General features: G+C 32.0%; 1 protein-coding gene and 1 non-coding gene across 2 annotated transcripts; both read left to right on the top strand.

The window, feature by feature from the left end:
* Window positions 1-1,417: 1,417 nt before the first annotated feature.
* On the top strand, window positions 1,418-1,524 carry LOC121214192 (small nucleolar RNA R71). Its single transcript, XR_005909778.1, has one exon. It is a non-coding gene; the product is annotated as a small nucleolar RNA R71 (small nucleolar RNA).
* Window positions 1,525-19,169: 17,645 nt separating this feature from the next.
* LOC121213660 (uncharacterized) lies at window positions 19,170-19,874 on the top strand. The gene has a single exon (XM_041086536.1). It carries the CDS (start codon window positions 19,338-19,340, stop codon window positions 19,728-19,730), a length of 393 nt encoding a protein of 130 aa, XP_040942470.1. The 5' UTR covers window positions 19,170-19,337; the 3' UTR covers window positions 19,731-19,874.
* The last annotated feature ends 28 nt before the right edge of the window (window positions 19,875-19,902 follow it).

The raw sequence follows: 19,902 nt of genomic DNA, 5'->3' as shown, positions 1-19,902 counted from the left end.
ACAGTGTTACTACACGAAAGTTCCATGTTGCAACACCGACTCTATTTTAGCCCCGGTTCTTAACTTTCAAAGTGTTTCGAATCTTATTAAAAAAACTTAAATAAAAATTAAAATCAAATCTACTGGTTAGTTAAAATTCAATTCAGAAATGTCAAGTCTTGCTACCGGATTCATCCGTTAGCTCGAGCAATGTACACATGGATGCTCTCCATGTTATTTTCTTATCGATGTTCGTCCAACATCTATATGTCACTCCACCTTCCTCCACTTGTCTTGTTCTTTAAATTTTGTTTTTCTACCTGCACTAATCACAGAAAACACTTCCCCTGGCTTAGGGTAATTAGGGATTTTTATAGATATTTCAAAGCATTGTTTCCTTAGTTTTTCCCTATGTTCTTCATTCTGTCAGTGACCATATTTAAAGATTTCGATTTCACCATTGATTCTCATTGTTAACTCATTATATTCTGGGTCAATAGTGGACCTCGATGTTGCAAAAAATGGTCTACCCAACAAAATGGGTATTTCATGATCCTTTTCATAATCTAGAATAACAAAATCAACTAGGATGATAAAGCTCCTTACCTTAACCAACACATCTTCAAGTACTCCTTTAAGTCGTATTGAAGATTTTTCGGCTAGTTGTAGTGTATTTACTTTTTTTTTAGCTCCTCTAACCCAATACTTTCATAAATAGATAACAGCATTGAATTAATACTAGCTCCTAAATCACATAGTGCCTTACTGAAGTGAATATCCCCTATCTCAATTGGTATTATAAAAATACTCGAGTCTTTTAGTTTTTGGGGTATTTGTTTGGATATAATCGCACTACATGAGGCACTTATGCTAACTTGCTCTCCTATTTTTATTTTCCTACGCCTAGACATAATTTCTTTTAAATACTTGGAGTATTTAGTAACTTTTTTTTAATTAAGTCAATTAGAGGAAAGTTAGCATTCGAGGATTTAAATAAGTTTAGAAAAGTTACAAATTCTGCATCATCCTGTCTTTGTTTTCTTCTAATTGTGAAGGGAATGGTACCTTTGCTAATGTAGGTTCCTTTATTGGCTCTTCCTCCGACTCAGATATCGGTACGACTACTTCTTCTAGTTCTGGTTACTTCTCAGCTTCCTTGGAATTCTCTTGAAGATCCTCAGAATCCTTTTTATTCTTCTTGTGAGCTAGTTTTTCCAAGCTACTCAGTACTTTACCCGAACGGTGTGTAATTTCTTTCACATACTCCTTCCCTTCTCTCCGAAGATTATTTTATGTGTTGTTCGAGCTTCTAGTGCCAATTTTTCTTTTGATGTCTCCCATCATACTCATCAATTGGCTCATCTGATCTTCTATCTAATCCTGAACGTATGTGTGCATTCAACCCGTTATAGAACATCTGCAGCTTCAACCACTTGGTAATCCATGATGTGAGCATTTTTGTATTAGCATTTTAAAACAGTCCCAAGCTTCATGAAAGCTCTCTCCTTCTAACTATTTAAATATCGTGATCTCCTTCCTTAGTTGGACTGTTTTGCTAATAGGAAAGAACTTTTGTAGAAATTTCTCCGTGAGTTTATTCCATGTCATGATAGATCCTGGTGCCTATGGGTCTAACCTAGTAAACGTGTTATTAATTAAGGAGAAATGGAAGAACCGAAGATGAATAGCATCATCAGTGACCATATTATATTTAAACATATCACAAAGCTAAAAGAATCAGTTTAGGTGCTGATTTGGGTCATCCATCATTGTACCTCTAAACTGTAAAATATTTTGGATCATCTGGGTCATGGCTGGTTTTATCTCAAAATTATCAGTCATGATGGCTGGCCTTGTCATGCTTCCCTAAACCATCTCTGTATAAGGTCGCATAGTTCCTTAGGGTTTTTCATTTCGCGCCATCTTTATGTTTGTTAGTAACTGTAGTGGTGGCGGTGGATCTTGTGGGTTTGTTTCATTAGTCTCATTAAATAGCAGGTTATCTTGCGATAGATTACCTGTAGAAGTTGGTTGATTCTATATCTATTGTTGTTGTATTTGTTGTCGATGATTCTTACAAATTATTCTCTCTGGATCAGTGGTTGGCTCTATAAGTATACCCCTACTGCGAGTCATACATTGAAACAAAAAAGAAATTAAAAGATGTTATTAAAAATAAATTAACAATCGTATCTATAATTTAGATATTTCCTAATTATTCTATTAAAAGACAAAAATTAAAATCAACTTAGTAGTGTTGCATCCCCAGCAACAGCGTTAACAACTTGACCGCCTCAGGACGTACCAATGTCCAGAGTGTGAATACTGAAATTAAATATATGGATTTGAGGCGGTGCCTATAAGTATATGGGTCAGATAGTAATATAGTTTTTACAACGAAGTAGGTGAGTACTTCGATGATCGTTCCCGAGGGAGGCGAGTACTAAATTAACTTTAACCTAAAAACAAATAAATCTAATTAATATTTTAAATAAATTATATTACGACTAAAAATAAAGGAAAGTTTTTTTTATTTTTATAATAATGAAAATAACATTATTAAAAATAAAGTGAACTTTGGTGAAAGAGTTCTAACTTAATCAAATCAAAGCATATGTGTTTAGCTGGCTTCGGTGATCATAACTAATTCCTATTTCGGGTTTCTACTCAATCAACTAGTCATTACCCTAGCAGGATCTCTCGATCTTCCACTAAACTAATGAGTCGGCAACAACTACTTACCTTTCAACCTCACACTCCTAGAATTGACTAAACATGTAGTTCTGATACCACTAAATGTAGCACCCCTTACCCAGTCTAATCGTTGGACCCGAGTTATAGACCACTACAGTCAAAGTCAGGACAGAATGAATTCAATTCAGATCGATTATTTTCAAATAAACATGAATCATACAATCATAATCCAATCAATGAATAATTACCAAATATAATTTTTCTCGGCCTTATATGAGTTTACGTAAGCTCTGGTATCAACCTAGAATTTAAATAGAACTAATTTGCAACATTTCTAATATTAAAAATCAATTATTGTTAGAGTATGCCCAAAGACCAATCATGAGATAGTTGTAATTACATATTCATTTTATCTCGTTATTAATATAAGGCATTGCCATTGTTATTTTAGTTTCTTTTTTTGTGTATATAAATCAATTGATCAATAATATAGTCCTATGATTATTCTGAAAAGATCCTTAATACATAATCAAGTATTATTGTGGGCTTTGACAATAATAATGCATTAAGACTCATGTGTAGTTGATTGATGAAGAAGTGTCGTAATTGACATAGAGATGTCAAAATCAATACATGAGCATGTGTTAGAGAACAACATACTGGACTGACCCGCCATGAGTATGTTTCTTGGATTATTATGTAATAGTCACAAATATTACTCATAGTGATAACTATGTATATGATCATATGAGATCATCATTGTCCCAACATCGTGAGCTATATATTTTAATATAGTCAAATGTAGTTGAGCTATAAAGGCCGATGTTGGATATACCATAATCCATGTAGTGGGATATGATAGATCAAGATAAGATTTATCCCTCCTACATAGTGGGAGTAATATCTTGGGTCACTTGATGAAGTAAAACTAGAAATGCATGGCCATGCTCAAATAAGTTGATATGAGATATCACACTTATTTATTTAACATAGTCTACTAGAAATATCAAGAAATATGATATTGGACTTTATAAGTGTGACTATACCATAACTTGTGTTCAATCTAGATATAAAAGATAAAAGGACATGATACATGAAAATTTTATCACAGAAAGGTTATGTCGAATCACGACTTCTTGTAACTTAGGCAGCAATGATGCATTACTAGATGCCATTCTTTACTTGTAGCATTATAGATGTTCTAGTGTTACTACTGACGTTATAAGAACCAATAGGGTCACACCCTACGGTTAAAGCGAACATACTTCACACTAATAGAATGGGTGTATACCCACCTACATAAATATATGGCAGATTTTTACCATTGGTAGATAAGTATCACCTACCAGACAGTATCGCCTGGTGAACACTATTACCTAGCGGTTATGATTCGCAACTTTTTTTTTCCAAAGTTAATATTTATGCAAGTTAGTATTCTTTTAGAAAGAATACAATTTCAATATCTTCCATTATTTTCTCTGAAAAGTAAAAGGGGAATTATTTCGTTTTTAATATACATGACTTTAAAAAAAGGAAAACAATCCTTGATTAAGCTGAAAGGGTTAAGAAAATTAAATTAGGTCTAGCAGCCAATTTTTTTAGGGCTTTCTAAAAAATCAAAGATTTTTATTGCTCGTTCTTGACTAGGTGGACTACATAGAGGCCGAGACATTTTTATTGCAGCTTGGATTAACGTCGTTCAAAGGGATCAAACCAATAGCCTTATTTGCCAGTTTTAGATTTAAAAAGGTATATTTTCAACCCTATTTTAACCCGACTCATTTCTCGTACATGTATCCACAGTTGATGATCGTCGAAATAATTTTTTTACTGCACCACGAGGCGTACCGACAATCCAATAGTGGTATCAGAATCACTTGTACAATATGGTTTCAAGATTAAATTTATTGGTTGATGTGATTGTATGAAATACATGATGTTTGGTTTGTTCTAATCAATATGTTATATATATATGATACATGTAATATGTTTAATAAACCTATGTGATTATATGTTTGTCTTAATCACTAATTAAATGCTAATCATTATTTTTTATGTCTACTGAGTTTTATATATAATTTGTTAAGTTCTAAGAGATATGCCTTGAGGCAACGGAGTTTATGTTATTTGTAGTTAATAGTTAACTTGCTGATAACATACGAAAATTTGGAACAAAACTTGTTCCAAAATGAATATTTATAGATCTAAAGTTTGAGAATATTTTATTTTTGAAAAATATTCGATTTTTTATTAAAAAAATTCAATTAATGATGTTTTTCCCACAAAGATCTAAGTTCGATTTCTTATTTTCTGCCCCTTGGCCCAATAAAGGGCTCCACCCTGTGACCCCACAAGGGTCTTTACCCTTTGACCCCTTTGCATAGGCGACATTAATTGTTAGGAAAATATTGTAATTCACATTAACAATCGACTGAATAAATATATATTGTTTGCTATGGTTGATATGCACGATGTTTGAAATGCATGGTTATAGCCCGATAGCCCATTTAATTTATAATTTACAAAGGTTTTAATTTTATAAATCGACCTGCATGTTGTGCCTTTCCTTTCTATTTTTCTCTTGTATTTCTTTTCCCATCTTACTCCCTCGTATGTAAAACGAGTTTCTATAATTGTAAATCGTACGAACTACTACAGACTAGAGGAGATGAACTTTAGACTACATAAAGTATGAAAGAAGTTGTGAAGTAACTTACACCCTTAGGAATCCTTTTAGTTCTCTCATTGGCTTGGGAGGGACCACCTTAGTTTTATGGGCTATAACTATTGCATTTATTTACTGGTTTATATTATTCATATTAGTGATACAATGAATGATATGCATGTATGTTATAGTATATTGATACAATCAAAATAAATAAATAAATAAAATGGATTAAAGTTGAACATTAATAGTGAGATGAATTTTATTTAAAAAACCCTCAATAAAATATTAAGTTAAGATTGCCTTTCAATATTTACCCTAGTTAAAGCCGCAATCGATACAAAGTGGGTTCTGTTAAAGCAAAGTACTTGTATCTATCTTGGTCAAACGCGAAAAATAAGCAAGTGATATTCGTCAGTTATAATAGTGGTTAATAACTTAACTAGGTTACTCTAATAGGATTAGAAACCTAAAGGCAAGAGATTTGAATGATCATGAGATGATTGGAACAAGAGTTGTTCACCAAATAAAGAGTTACATGTGATGTAATTAGCTAGTGTTTCATACCTAAATATGGATATTTAACTACTAGAAAACTTTAGAGAACAGATTTTTCGAAAATAATATTTGAGGGTTATTAATTTTGAACAAAATAGTGGAAGCATCTTTTAATAAAGTCCTTTAAATTTTTTATAATAAACTTGGTAAATTTACTCATAAACATGTTTTATTATTGTAAATTTATTATGGAAAACAACACAAACTCATTATCATTGTGATCTGTCTTTGAAAAGGACAAGTTGAAGGGCTTGAATTTCCTTGACTGGTTCCGTAACTTGAGGATTGTCCTCAAACAAGAACGAAAATTATATGTCATTAAAGAACTTATTCCTAATAAATCTGCAGTCAATGCCTCTAGAGCTGACCAGGATTTTTATAAGAAGCATATTGATGATATGTTAGACATAGGATGTTTAATGCTTGCCACCATAACTCTTGAGCTTCAAAAGCAACATGAGGCTATGGTTACTTATGATATGATCAAGGGCAAGCACATCAAGAGAGGTACAAGAAATCTAAAGCTCTGTTTTGATGAAATATGGTAGAGGGAACTCCTGCGAGAACTCACGTTCTCAAGATGATAGGCTATATTGAAAACCTTGAAAAACTTAGATTCTCTGTAGGTGTGGAATTGGCCACCAATGTTATCCTGCAATCATTTCCGAATAGTTTTAGCCAATTTTTCCTAAATTTTAATATGAATGAAATTAACAAGACTTTTCCATAGTTACTTAGCATGTTACAAATTGTTGAAAGTAACATGAAAAGGGCTGGACTTAAGCCCATTTTGATGGTTTGCAAGGACAAGGGCAAAGGAAAGCTTTATGCAAAGGAAAATCCTAAGGACAATGGAAAGACCAAACCTAACAAAGAAAAGACTACATTGAAACCTATATGAGGAACTTCTAAGGAAGGAAAATGTTTCCACTGCATAAGATCAGACTTTGGAAGAGGAACTGCCCTACCTATCTTGAAGAGGTCAAGAAGGAAAGCAAAGAGGAGCGTCCACTTCAGGTATTTATGTTATTGATATTAATTTATCAACATCTATTTCTTGGTTAATTGATATTGGTTGTGGTTCTTATATTTTCACCTCTGTACAATGACTATAAAGGAGTAGGAATCTGGCTAAAAGAGACGTGGACCTATGAGTTAGAAATGGAGCAAGAGTTACTGCATCAGCTATAGGAACACATATTTTATCATTGCCTAGTAGACTTGATTTATGTTTAGAGGGTTGTTATTTTATGTCCAATTTGACTAGAAATATTTTTTCAATTTCCTATTTAAACAAAATTGGTTTTGAGATAATTATTAAGAATAATTATTGTTCATTTTATCTTGATAATATTTTCTATGGTTCGACACAATTAGTAAATGGCCTCTACATTTTAGATCAAGCTATGCCCATTTATAACATAAATACTAAAAGATTAAGAATAAATGACTCTAATCAAACTTATCTTGGCATTTATGTTTGGGCCATATAAGTGAGAAGCGCATATCAAAGCTCCATAAAGATGGATCTTTGGATTCTTTTGTTTTCAAACAAATTGATATATGTGAGTCTTGCTTGTTGGGTAAAATGACTAAAACTCTTTTTAATAGTAAAAGTGAGTGAGCTAGTGATTTGTTAGATTCAATACACAGTGATGTATGTGGACCAATGAACACACAAGCCAATGGAGGTTTTCGATACTTCATCACTTTCACTGATGATTTAAGTATAAATGGGTATATTTATCTTATGCGTCATAAATATGAAGCCCTTGAAAAGTTCAAGGAGTTTACAAATGAAGTACAAAATCAACTAGGAAAAAGTATTAAGGTTCTTCAATCAGATCGAGGAGAAGAATACTTAAGCTTAGAGTTTGATGAGGTTTTGAAGGAATGCAAGATTGTCTCACAACTTACACCTCCCAGTACTCCACAATGGAATGGAGTTTCTGGAAGGAGAAATGGAACAGTGTTAAACATGCTTCGATCAATGATAAGTCATGTTGATCTTCTTACTTCCCTTTGGGGACAAGCACTTGAGAGTTGCCTTTACTCTAGATCGTGTTCCATCTAAATCGGTTCAAAAGACACCATATGAGATGTGGACTGGGAAGCGTCCTAGTATGTCTTTTATGAATATTTTGGGTTGTGAATATTATGTTAAACGTTAGACATTTATAAAGCTCGAACCCAAATCTCAAAATTGCATCTTTGTGGTATATCCTAAGAAAACTAAAGGATATGATTTCTTCTTCCTATTAAGAACAAAGTGTTTGTTGCTCAGACAGGAGTCTTCTTTAAAAGAGAATTTGTCTCTAGAAAAGAAGTGGTAAAAAAATTGAACTTGGAGAAATTCAAGAACAAGCAGATCACTAAACTAGAGATTGAATAACAATAGGTTCCACAAGTTGTTGTAGAATAATCAACTGTTCTAGAAACATAAATATTACGAAGATCTTTAAGAGAACGACATGTACCTGAGAGATATGGATTTCTCATTACAATACATGGTGATATTCTACTTACGGATCAAGATGAGCCTAGGACTTATCAAAAAGTGGTGGCGAGCCTAGGTTATGAGAAATGGCTTGAAGCCATGAGGTTTGAGATGGATTCTATGTAAAAAACCAAGTATGGATCTTGGTTGACACACCTAAAGAGGTTTAACCCATAAGGTGCAAATGGGTTTTCAAAAAAAAAATCAACATGGATGGTAATGTACAAACATACAAAGGGAGATTAGTCGTTAAAGGTTTTTGACAAGTTCATGGTATAGACTATGACAAAAGTTTTTCTCCTGTAGCTATATTTAAATCCATCTGGATCTTACTTGCAATAGCTGCATTTCATGATTATGAAATCTGGCAAATGGACGTCAAAACAACTTTTTTTTAATAGAAAACTAAAAGAAAATGTGTAAATGGCACAACTTAAAGGTTTTGTTTATCCAAAAGATTCTGCAAAGATATGAAAGCTATAAGGATCCATTTATGGATTAAAGCAAGCTTCTCGAAGTTGGAATCTTCGTTTTAGTTATGCAATCAAAGAGTTTGGTTTTATTAAAAATTAATGTAAGCCTTGTATTTAAAAGAAAGTTAGTGGGAGCACTATTGTATTCTTGGTACTGTATATAGATAACATACTTATCATGGAAAATGACATACCTACCCTACAGTCTATTAAGACTTGGTTAGGAAGTTTTTTCTATAAAGGACTTGGGCAAAGCTACATACGTATTAGGAGTCAAAATCTATAAAGATAGATTAAGACGACTCCTAGGCCTAAGCCAAAGTACATACATAGATAAAGTACTAAAAAGGTTACATGGAAGAATCTAAGAGAGGATTCTTACCTATAAGACATGGTATTTCATTTTCGAAGGAAATGTGTACTTCAACTCCACAAGAGAGAGAACATATGAGAAAGATTCCATATGCTTCGGCTATTGGGTCTATCATGTATGTCATGCTATGTACTCGTCCAGATGTATTAGATGCTTTAAGCATGAGAAGTCGATACCAAGTAGATCCCAGTGAAGGTCATTAGGTCATAGTTAAAAATATCTTCAAGTACTTGAGAAGGATTAATGATACATTCCTTATATATGGAGGTGAGGAAGAGCTAAGTGTAAATGGTTACACTGATGTTAGCTTCCAAACCGATAAGGATGATTCATGATCATAATTAGTTTTTGTGTTTTGCCTTAACGATGATGCTGTGACCTGGAAAAGTTCAAAGCAAGATACAATAGCTTATTCTACAACTGAGGCCGAGTACATTGCAGCTAGTGAAGCTGTAAAAGAGGCTATTTGGATCAAAAAGTTCATATCTAAACTAGGGTTGTGCCTACCATATCAGATGTTATAGAACTTCATTGTGATAATAATGGAGTCATTAAATAGGCAAAGGAACCCAGATCTCACCAGCGATCCAGAAAAATACTTAGGAGCTTTGATCTCATTCGAGAAATTATTGATTGACGAGATGTGGAAATATGAAAAGTATCAACAGATGAAAACATTGTTGATCTACTGATGAAGCCTCTCCAACGGTAGAAGCATGATCGTTACACTAAGTCACTGGGTATAAGATATATGACTGATTGGCCTTAGTGCTAGTGTGAGATTGTTAGAGTATGCCCAAAGACCAATCATGGGATAGTTGTAATTACATACTCATTTTACCTCGTTATTAATATATGGCATTGTCATTGTTATTTCAATTTCTTTTTCTGTGTATATAAATAAACTGATTAATAATATAGTCCTAAGAATCATATGATTATTCTTAAAAGCTCCTTAGTTAAGTACTATTGTAGGCTTGGACAATAATAATGCATTGAGACTAATGTGTAGTTGATTGATAACAAAGTGTCGTAATTGACATAGGGATGTCAAAATCAATACATGAGTATGTGTTAGAGAACAACATACTGGACTGACCCACCATGAGTATGTTTCTTGGATTATTATGTAATAGTCACAAAAATTACTCATAGTGATAACTATGTATATGATCCTCAAACTTGAGATCATCATTGTCCCAACATTGTGAGTTGTATATTTTGATATAGTCAAATGTCTATCGTAACAGGTTGAACTATAAAGGTTGATGTTGAATATACCACAATCTATGTAGTGGGATATGATTGGTCAAGATATGATTTATCTCTATTACATAATGGGAGTAATGTAACACCCCAAACCCAACTGAGAAGATCCAACCTGAATTCGACATGCCATATTAGCCACAGAAGTGACTCTCCATTAACTCCCAACCTAACCTCCAACACACCACTTATACGTAGCACGTGAACATAGTGTTAATCTTTAACAAAGTAGTGGAAAACCATACAATCATAAAACACAAGGGTTCGTATGCAAAATAAATCAGAGTACCTAATCATGTGAAACAATAATTCCATACACTTAGAAATATTACATGCTCACACTATGCTTAAGCACTTCGTATAACATTCAGACATAGCTCACATACCTTGTTATCACAAGAGTTCACAGACCAACAAACAAACATAGGTTCGTAGTTTAATATAGGCTTGCATAAAAACATGAGTTCACAAGATTCAGCAGATTGCATACAGTAATTTTAAATCTTAAGTTCACAAAACATTAATAGTTCGCTTAACACCTAAATAGCTCATACATCATAGCTTCACTAAATAACATGCTTCACAAACAAGGAAAAACATGTATTCAAAATATTATCATATTTAAACAAGGTTCACATAATTTCATGGGTTCGCACACACATAAGGGTTCGCAAAGCTAATGGCACGTATGTAAATAATGTATCATTACAAAAGTACGCAAATAATTTATGTTCATAGATTGGAAAAAAATAAACGTACATGAATAACATCGATTTATTTATAAAGAAATACAAACGTATGTATTTCAAGACATGGTTCGTAGGAATAAAATTAACTTAAAAATAAAACATACTAAACTCATCCTTAAACAAATTTTTTTTGGTAATCAAATCAAGGATATAATTATTCTTCAATCTCGTATAACACAACTCATCGCCCATCTTTATGGTTCGCCGATATCAGTTAGCTGCCTCGCCAAATCATCGACCTCGCTAATGCCATCCACAATCTACTTACTTAAGAAGTAAGAGAGAGTGGGTGAGTTCGGGGAGAACCCAATGAATAATCGGAAACCATTAGATCATGCCTTAAAATAATATTTGAAAATAGTAGAAAATTTTAGTTTGAAAATGTTTTGTGTGCTAGGTTCACAGGGGAGAATGTGAGGCCTAGTTCACATTTGAAAACATATTTTGTGAAAACAATTCAAAAAAAAATGTTTACAAATCTTTTCTTTCAAAAACTTGCTTTCGAAAGGGGCTCGCATTAAAATCGTTTGAAGCTATATTTCTTTCAAAAATAACGAATCTGAGTTTATAACAGAGCCGCAAGACTCGCTCACAAAAGCACATGCTCTCAAGGAGCACACAAAGTGAGGCTCACAAATGCTCATGTTTCAAAGGAATACACAGAGTGAGACTTATCACAAAACTCAAAAAATCCCATGCTCTCAAGAAGCACGCAAAGTGAGGCTCACAAAAGCTCATGCTCTCAAAGGAACACGTAGAGTGAGTTTTAACAAGGGTGAGTACTCACACTATTTGTATACTAATCAGAAGGCTCTCAAAGGAACTCGCAGAACAAAAAACTTGCACTAGGCAAAGCTGAACAGAAAGCTCCACGAAGCAGAGCCAAGTAGAGAGTTCGCACAAAATGAACTAAAATAGAGAGCTTGCACATAGTAGAGCTTATCAGAGAGCTCGCACGAAGTAGAGCTAAAACATTTGATTATAAAAAGCCCGCATGTTAAGTGCCTCTCAAAAACACAATTCAAAAAGTATTCTTCCAAAACTTTTTAAAATCAAAGGCTTGCATAGGAGCTCGCATTAAACTATGCTTTAAAATCGTCTTTCAAAATCATTTTTTTAAACATAGTTACGTAGCTTAAAAACAGAGTATCGGTGGTATTCTAGAAAACTTACCTTTGAATCTTATCTTTTGAAAATTAGAGTTCTTTTCAGAAAATCATAACAAAATATTGTAACCTGAACATAATCGAAATAATCTCAGACCACTCACATTTTTGAAAACTTAGGAAGGAATATGCTCATAATGAAACCTAATCACTCACCAAATATGAAGAACTTAAATGATTTTGGCTTTGCCTTTATCCTTGCTAGAAGATGGTCCAACTGGTTCACAACAAACAGACATATTACTAACAAAACATACATATATCACACACGCAACCGAACCTAGATTTTGGGACAATAAACTTAAACAAGAAAAAGACTTACTCGAATTACTATGAATAGAACTTAGAATAGAGACTTTAATGGAAGAATCTTCTATGAAGACTTCACAGAATTAAGGGTTATATTTATAAACCTAAGAGTCCTAGCTATCTTTGGACACCCTATTTGGCTTAGGAAAGTTGTTTCTTAAACGTAAAGCATTCCTAGATACACTAAATTACTTTTTCTTAATTTGAGTCTGATTGTATCTTTGACCGACGAACCTAGTTCGCAACTTACATGGCGAACACAGTTCGTCACACAGATTAGTGAACCCCAGCTCACCTAACACAATAGCGAACTTGCATCACAGTGGAACTATCGAACCCCTTACCACTTTATTTGGCATACATTACTGCTAGCAAACCCTTTTGTTGAAACTTTCTTGGTGAACAACCAGCTCACTTGAATCTTGGTGAGCCCCCAGTTCGCCCAACTATTGACGATCCTAGTTTGCTGAAACACTGGCGAACCTTAACTTTGTACGACCAAAACTTTCAACCCCGATCTCGAGATGTGATAAGTAATATCTTGGGCCACTTGATGGAGTATGACTAGAAATGCATGGTCATGCTCAAATAAGTTGATATAAGATATCACACTTATTTGTTTAACATAGTCTATTCAAAATATAAAGAAATATGATATTGGACTTTACAAGGGTGACTATACCATGACTTGTGTCCAATCTAAATATAAAGGATAAAAAGATATGATACATGAAAATTTTATCACACAAAGGTTATATTGAATCACGACTTCTTGTAACTTGGGTAGCAATGATGCATTGCTAGATGCCACTCATTGCTTGTAACATTAGAAATGTTCTAGTATTACTCCCAACGATATAAGAACCTACAGGGTCACATATTTTGGTTAAAGTTAACATAGTTCACGCCAAAAGAATGGGCGTATTCCCTCCTACACACAAATATGGCGGATTCTTATCATTGGCAAATAAGTATCACCTGGCAAACAATTTCGCCTGGCGGACAACATCGTCTAGAGAACAGTATTTCCTTGCGGATATGATTTGCAACTCCTTTCCAGAGTTAATATTTATAGAAGTTAGTATTCTTTTGGAAAGAATATGATTTCAATATCTTTCATGATTTTCTCTGAAAAGTAAAAGAGGAATTATTCTGTTTTTAATATACATGATATTAATAAAAGTAACGCAATCCTATATTAGGCTGAAGGGGATTAATAAATTAAAATTAGGTCTAGCAATCAATTTTTTTAGGTTCTCTAAAAAGTTCAAAGAGTTCTATTGTTTATGCATAATTGGGTGGACTATATAGGGGTCGAGACATTTTTGTTGTAACTTGGATTGACATCCTTCGAAGGGATCAAACCAACAATGTTATTCTCTAGTTTTTAGATTGAAAAAGGTATATTTTCAACCCGACTTGTTCCCTGTAAATGGATCTGTGGTTAATGATCACCGAAATAGTTTTTTTGCTATGCCATGGGGCATACGGGTGATCCAATAATTATATCATAAATAAATCTTTCAGATAACCAATCATGTCACAAACATTAAAATATTATGAGATACAATTAAATTTGAGTCTTAATCTAGTTTATTAAAGCTCTTAAGTTGACTCGAGCACAAATAAGGATTAAATTGAAACATTTTCAAAAGATAAGAGCATTCGTGCAAAACAGAGGTCACACGGTCGTGTAACTAAGGGTAAAACACCAGTTTTACCAAAAGTCACTAATTAAGACTATGTTGATCAAAAGTTACTAAATCTACAGTACTCACATGGGCATATGACCAGCCCATGTGTGACACACAGTCATGTGCCAACCCGTGTGGTGAAAAAATGTGCCATTTTGAATCTAATTCATGCCAAACCAAACTAATGGCTCAAATGATGCACATTTTTCCATTCACACCTGCATAAAACCAACCTAAACACATGCTAATTCATTCATTTAGCCAACCACAAAACCATACAAGCTATTCCAAATGTAATGAACACTTTGATAAGCTTACTAACCTATATATTCATCAACCACTCAAACAAGGCACACCCCAAACATCTTAAAATTTCCAACTTGAACTAAAAAAATGATATTTAAGCTTTTACCTTTACTTGAAAAAAATTCCAAAGTGCACATTTTTAAACACAACTCATTTACAAGACAAGTTTAACACCATTTAAGGTCTTTAAACCAAAACCATTTAGAATAACATCTATAAACATTAATGCCTATACCCAAGCATCAGATGTCCAAACATTTTCAACACATTGGTCCAACCATTTCACATTACCAACTTACTACTCAAATGCTTCAATTATAGCCTATGACAATTACCAACCTTCACACTTATGTACATATCATATAACCATTCAAAATACAAACCACATTCAAGAACCAAAATACTAACATTCAAGATTGACCAAAAACAAATCTCCTATATACATGCCCAAAAATCAAACTTCAAAATGATTAAAAGATTACCAAATCAACAGCATGATAGTGTAAGTTCATCAACGATCTGCCTGACATGTTTTGCAAGTTTGCAATCTCCAGGGAAAAGGAAACAAGGGGGTAAACATTACAAATGCTTAGCAAGTTTATAGGTATTAAACTAAGTAACTTACCTCCGGTTATAATTAAACACTACATGCTACTTAGCTTGGTAAAACTTGCCTATTATGGCAGATCAAATATCAAAAAGGTGACTTAACATTTAACCCCATCATATAACATTTCAATACAAAATAAACTGAATCCCCCAAAATCACATTTGAATACAATTCTCAAAACCAATTTAACATTTAACCATATAAACATTATTATCATATATCATATCATTCCTTCTATTTATCAATTATACATCCAATTTCAATTTAATGTCAATTACTATTTTATTTCCTTATTCGAATTCTGAATTGAATTCGTTGGTTCATCACATTTCTATATTGGCCTTCTAGGCTCGTATGATTTTTCACAACCATCGATATCAGTTAATCAAAATATGTATACAAATCATCAACCCATAATATCAACCCAACTGAAATATCATTTATCAAATTTTCATTTTATACCCCTATTAATTTAACTCGAACTCGAATATATGAATCCAACTAATCACACTAGTTTGGCACCTAGTGCCTCATTGGACAATTCCAAAGTAAATAGTTTGCGCCCAAAGCTCACCAATGTGTTTGGCACTTAGTGCCTCATCAGTATAACTGAAGTAATTTGGTACCTAATGCCTACCAACTATATCTCACTCTGCCCCAATAGATAATAGGGTGGTAATTTACTCAATTTCATTTATAAGCCAACTTCTCAATTTAATGTTGACATTTTCATAAACTAATTATCAATTTGTATGCATAGCATTATAATTCATCTTATCATAAAGTCAATTTTGCAATTACAACAATATACAATATTTCCAAATCTATTCAATTTATAGTTTATGAGAGCATCTTGTTAGATATTCTAGTAAAAAAGGTAAAGGGTTGTACCAAAATAAAGGCATTCCACATCTATTAATTGTTTAATTTATGGTTAAAATAATCCAATTTGGTACATAACCGTGTTTTGTTTATATTTTTAAGAAGTTAGTGTTAGAAATTATCTAAACACCATTAAAAATAATAGAAAATACAAATTTTAAAAATATAATATATAATAAAATTATATAAATAATTTTAATATTTGCAAAAATTAATTTTCACTCTAACTAACATAATTTTAGTTTTAATTAATTTGGTAAATGATTTGACACTAAATCGGATTATTAGTGATACAATTTGCTTATTGTGGATTTAAAAGATGTGAAACGTCTCTATTTTAAAAGTTGAAAGCTTGGGTTAGGTAGTTTGAGGATCAATTTGATAGAATTTGTACATGTGAAGGGTTAAATTGATTAATTATTTAAATTAGGGTAAAATTGATAAAAATATGTAAGTATTGAGGACTAAATATGTTATTGTATCAGTTAGAAAAAGACTTTCTGTTATCAATTTAGTGGTGGGTGACCAAAATAGAAACGAATTCAAACGTTAATGCCTAAATTGAAAAGAATGAAAGTTGAGTGATCAAAACATGAACGTGAACATAATTGAATAACCATATATAATTTACCCTAAATAAAATTTGTCACCAATTTTCAAAGTCAATTTTCAGAAATTAATTTCTACAATATGCAATAATAAATTATTAGATTTATCAAAGGGTTCGCCTCGATTATTTGACCAAAGTTTCAAACGCTCTTTAAAATATAATTTCTCTTTTATTTCCGCAAAGGTGTTCCAAATTTCATTTTAAGAAATATTTAATGTAAATCTGCGGTGTCAAAGATAGACCGAGAATTAGTTTTTTATACGTAATAAAATTACAATTATTTTCTAGATAAACTACGTCAAAAAAAAAGAAAATTATTAGTCTAATAGTAAACTTAGCCCTTTAACATTTACACATTCTATCAATTTGATCTTAAATATAAAAAAATTGAACAAATTTAAGATTTAATATTTACCAAATTTAGGCTTAAGTAAAAAGCCTTCAAACTTAAATAATAATAATAAAGTAATTAAACCCCTCTTTTTTTTGCACTAAATTGAGCACTTGAACTTTCAAAATGTATCAAAAAGGCCCTCAAAGTTTTTAAAAAAGCAATTAATCCCCTGCTCTTTTTTTTCACTCAATTGAATACTTAAACTTTCAAAATGCATAAAAAAGACCCTCAAAATTTTTCAAAATTAAGCCCATTCTCTTATTAAGAATTAGAAAAATATAATAAATAATAAATTTTAGAAAAATTATTAAATTTTAATAAAATATAAAAAATATAAATTTATTAAAAATTAGATTTTTTTATAAAAATCGTAAAAAATAAAAAAATTGTAAAATTTTATAAAAATTATAAAAAATTAGTTACTCCTAGCTTTTTTTCAATTAAAGTCATCACGTATCACAACATAGCTAAAGGTGTCCATGGGCTGGGCCAGACCCAACTAAAAATTTAAGCCCGTTTGCTAGCTCTAGGCCCGACCCGACCCAAAAAATGGGTCTAAAATTTTGTCCAAGTCTGGCCCGGATAAAAATGTTAAAACTCGGGCCCGACCCTTATAAATTTTCTTATATTATTTTTTTAAAAAATATTAAAATAAATGTTTCCCAACAAATTGAAAAGAAATTTAAAAAATATATATGTATACTTAAATAACACTAAGATATGTACAACTTAGCAAACAAATGCCTCTAAAATAGTAACAAAATTAATAATAAAATAAGAGTTATACAATATCTAAATAATAATAACAAAATAGTAGCAACATAGTTGTGAAATAGTAGCAAAATAGTCAAAAAAAAAAAGAAAAGAAAATAGCAACAAAATAATAAAAAACAGCAAAAAAAAGAAAGAAAAAGAACTGTAGTTTTTTTTTATTTTGCATGTTTAGACCAGGCTCGAGCCAAAAAAGCCTTACCCGAGGCCCGACCCGTTTTCTAAACGAACTTTTTTTGCCCAAACCCATTTTTCGGGCCTATATTTTTACCCAAACCCTCCCACTTTTTGGGCGAGCCTTTAGGCCGAGCCATGGACAGGTCTAAACACAGCATGACATGTGGCGAAATATGATAAAAAATAAAAATCAATAAAAGTTATAGAAAAATTATAAAATGCTTCTTTTGATACGATAATTTTTATAATTTTTTTACGAAATTTATATTTCTTTACATTTTGTATAATTTTCTTACGACTTTATAAAATTTTATAATTTTTTTATATTTTTATATATTTTATAATTGTTTTCTAATTTTTAATAAAAGTAGGGGCTTAATTTTTTTTTAAAAGTTTGATGGTCTTTTTAATGCATTTTAAAAGTTCAAGTACCCAATTGAGTGCAAAAAGAAGTAGGGCTTAATTGCTTTTATTTTTGAAAAGGTTTAAGGGCCTTTTTGATACATTTTAAAAATTTTTGTATTTTTGTATATTTGGAATTTAATTTTTATAATTTTATTTTCAGAAATTTAATCCTTTTACTTTTTGAATTTAAAAATATAGATCCATTAATTAACATCATTATAATTCTTGTGTTAAATTTATTAAAAATTATTCATTTGATATTCATGTAACAAAAAATGAAATTGTAATTGATCTAAATTTAATAAAAAATTTAAGGGGGTTAAAAATTCTTAAAATCTCACATAACATTTTAGTAAAAATAAAGAATTTAAACTACCAAATGAAATAGTAAATTATATTAAAATTAAATTTTAAATATAAAAATCAAGAGCCATAATTTTTTTATATATTATAGTATAGATATTTTGAAAATTTGTATGACAATATATAAACATGTTAAATTTGAGTTGAAAAAAATAATGTTGAGAAAATAATCGGGCCAAATCCGAATAAATAAAAGCCCATTTTTTAAAATCTGCCATCTGTACGATGAAGTCATAAAATAATAAATTAAAAAAATAAAATAAATCCATTTTCTGCCCTCCTTCCTCGCTAAGAAAAGCACATATACAAAAACCAAACCCCCAGTTTACAAAGCTCAAAATCAAAAAACCTAAGTCAGATCTAACAGTTTTTTTGTCAAAATTTCCCGCAAAAGATATGGCTCTAGAATGGGTAGTGCTAGGCTACACCGCCGGCGCTGAAGCCATCATGTTGCTCCTCCTCACAGTTCCAGGCCTTGACGGACTCCGCAAGGGCTTGATCGCCGTCACACGTAACCTCCTCAAGCCCTTCATGTCGGTGGTTCCTTTCTGCCTCTTCCTCCTCATGGATATATACTGGAAATACGAGACGCGTCCTACCTGTGACGCCGATTCCTGTACCCCTTCCGAATATCTCCGTCACCAGAAATCCATCATGAAGAGCCAGCGCAACGCGCTTCTCATCGCTGCAGCTCTTATTTTGTACTGGCTTCTTTACTCTGTTACTAACCTTGTTGTTAAGATCGAGCAGTTGAATCAGCGAGTTGAGAGGCTTAAGAATCGCGATTGAGATAAGTGCTGCGAATTTTAGATCTGTTGTATTTGGGCTACTTCTTTTTCTTTTCTTTTTAATAATCTTTTTGTTTGAATTTCATCTCTGATGTGTTTGGATGATTTGAGAGATTTATCTTGAAAGAATTATATGTTGTTATTATTGCATCTCTGTTATTCAATTTACGATT

This window comes from Gossypium hirsutum, chromosome D01 (genome assembly GCF_007990345.1).
Source record: "Gossypium hirsutum isolate 1008001.06 chromosome D01, Gossypium_hirsutum_v2.1, whole genome shotgun sequence".
In the NCBI taxonomy this organism is placed as follows: Eukaryota; Viridiplantae; Streptophyta; class Magnoliopsida; order Malvales; family Malvaceae; genus Gossypium; species Gossypium hirsutum.
The sequence above is the reverse complement of the archived record's forward strand: the minus strand, read 5'-3'. Positions and strand labels throughout refer to the sequence as shown.